The sequence below is a fragment of the Leuciscus leuciscus genome (assembly GCF_965113295.1).
Source record: "Leuciscus leuciscus genome assembly, chromosome: 9".
Taxonomy (NCBI): domain Eukaryota; kingdom Metazoa; phylum Chordata; class Actinopteri; order Cypriniformes; family Leuciscidae; genus Leuciscus; species Leuciscus leuciscus.
Window position 1 is genome coordinate 3,253,790 of NC_138733.1, and position 1,541 is coordinate 3,255,330.

The window sequence follows — 1,541 nt, forward strand, 5'->3', positions numbered from 1 at the left end:
GATATATTGTTATTGTGTGTTATTTTGGCCATGATAATCATGTAGTGATAAATCTGATATGGTGACAGTCCTGGTTCAGGTGAAACACACACCACTTCCCTCTTTTCAGCTGCACACACACATTTTGAGGAAATGCTCAGGCTTTTACAAGGGTCTGTTTGCACAAGCATTACAAGACAACTTCATTTACACCAAACATTTGTGCTTTAAAAACCCTCTTCACTGTATCCTGCATCTGTTGTCTGGTTTGTAGTTCGTCCGGTTTATTTAACTGTTAGTTTTACTTTCTTTAGGGGGATAATAATATAGTAAGATGTAAATGTTCCTCTTCAGGGAGACTCCTCACCGCTGCCTTCTACCGCCGGCAGGATCTGACGGCTCAAGCAGGAATCTGTCACTGAACCACCGGATGGGGCTTACGCCAAAGATATATTGAATACACTATCTACATATTAATCCTTATTCACTCCGAGTCTTTATGGTAGAGATGATCTTACCCCAGTATCTCCAGTTTACAGTGAGGATTCGCCAGTACAGCAGAAAACAGCTTCACTCCTGAGTCTCCTAGATTATTATATGACAGAATCAGATGTCTCAGGTGTGAGGGGTTTGATCTCAGAGCTGAAGCCAGAGCAGCACAACCTTCATCTGTGACACCACACTTCCCCAACCTGTAGAGAACAATGACACACATTAAGCCTATATCCAGAGATTAACATGACACTTAAAAGAGAGAGAGAGAGAGAGAGAGAGAGAGAGAGAGAGAGAGAGAGAGAGAGAGAGAGAGAGAGAGAGTGTGTGTGTGTGTGTGTGTGTGAGAGAGATTTTTGATTTTTAGAAAAACTTTACTAAACAATAATCATTCACAGACATTTTACACATTATTTCATCTCAATTCATCAGAAAATAGTAAAGCATTGTTTTCAACTTCACAAAGTACATCTCCATAAGTCCAGATCTTTTCAAAATCCCCCAAAAATTTCATATGTAAATAAAAAGAAAAATCATGCTTAATTCTCGCTTTTACAAGCCCTTTAAACACACTCACTATATTACATTCATTTCCATATTCAATTTTCTGTTTTCTACTTACATAAATAGACATTTTTACTTGACCAATAACAAAATTGAGCAAACGCCCCATTTTTCTCTTTGTTTTTGAATCCTTAAAACCATAAATAAAAAACGTACCCCTCATTGGCTTAAAGCTAGAATCCACACTTAAGTGACATCGCCAAGGATTGTCAGAACGATGCATCAATTGTTCTTTATTCAACACTTTTACACACATTTTATAAAAACTCTTTCCACCAATAAACATAATATTTCGGTCCTTCCAAACTTTTGACATTGTTAAAGGACAATTTATATCTGTATCTGGCAAGTCTGGAGAAATCCTCATTACTGGAAACAAGTCCTCAGCATTTGACTCACTTTTTAATGTTGAAAAGTCATAGAGAAGCGTCCATTCTTCTTCCGATAACGAGTCTCGACATTTTTTCAACATCTGCCCAACTACTCTTTCAGACCGAAGTCCAAGT

General features: G+C 37.7%; 1 protein-coding gene across 2 annotated transcripts in view; it reads right to left on the reverse strand.

The window, feature by feature from the left end:
• The window catches only part of LOC309506213 (uncharacterized protein), a 415,585-nt gene that overhangs the window by 241,682 nt on the left and 172,362 nt on the right, over positions 1 to 1,541 (reverse strand). For both annotated transcript variants that reach the window (XR_014208682.1, XM_082179916.1), the window contains one exon: positions 498 to 671. Coding sequence is in view for 1 of the 2 variants with exons in the window: in XM_082179916.1 (XP_082036042.1) it covers positions 498 to 671 (174 nt within the window). In the remaining variant the exon portion in view is untranslated. The remainder of the gene's footprint in view (positions 1 to 497; positions 672 to 1,541) is intronic.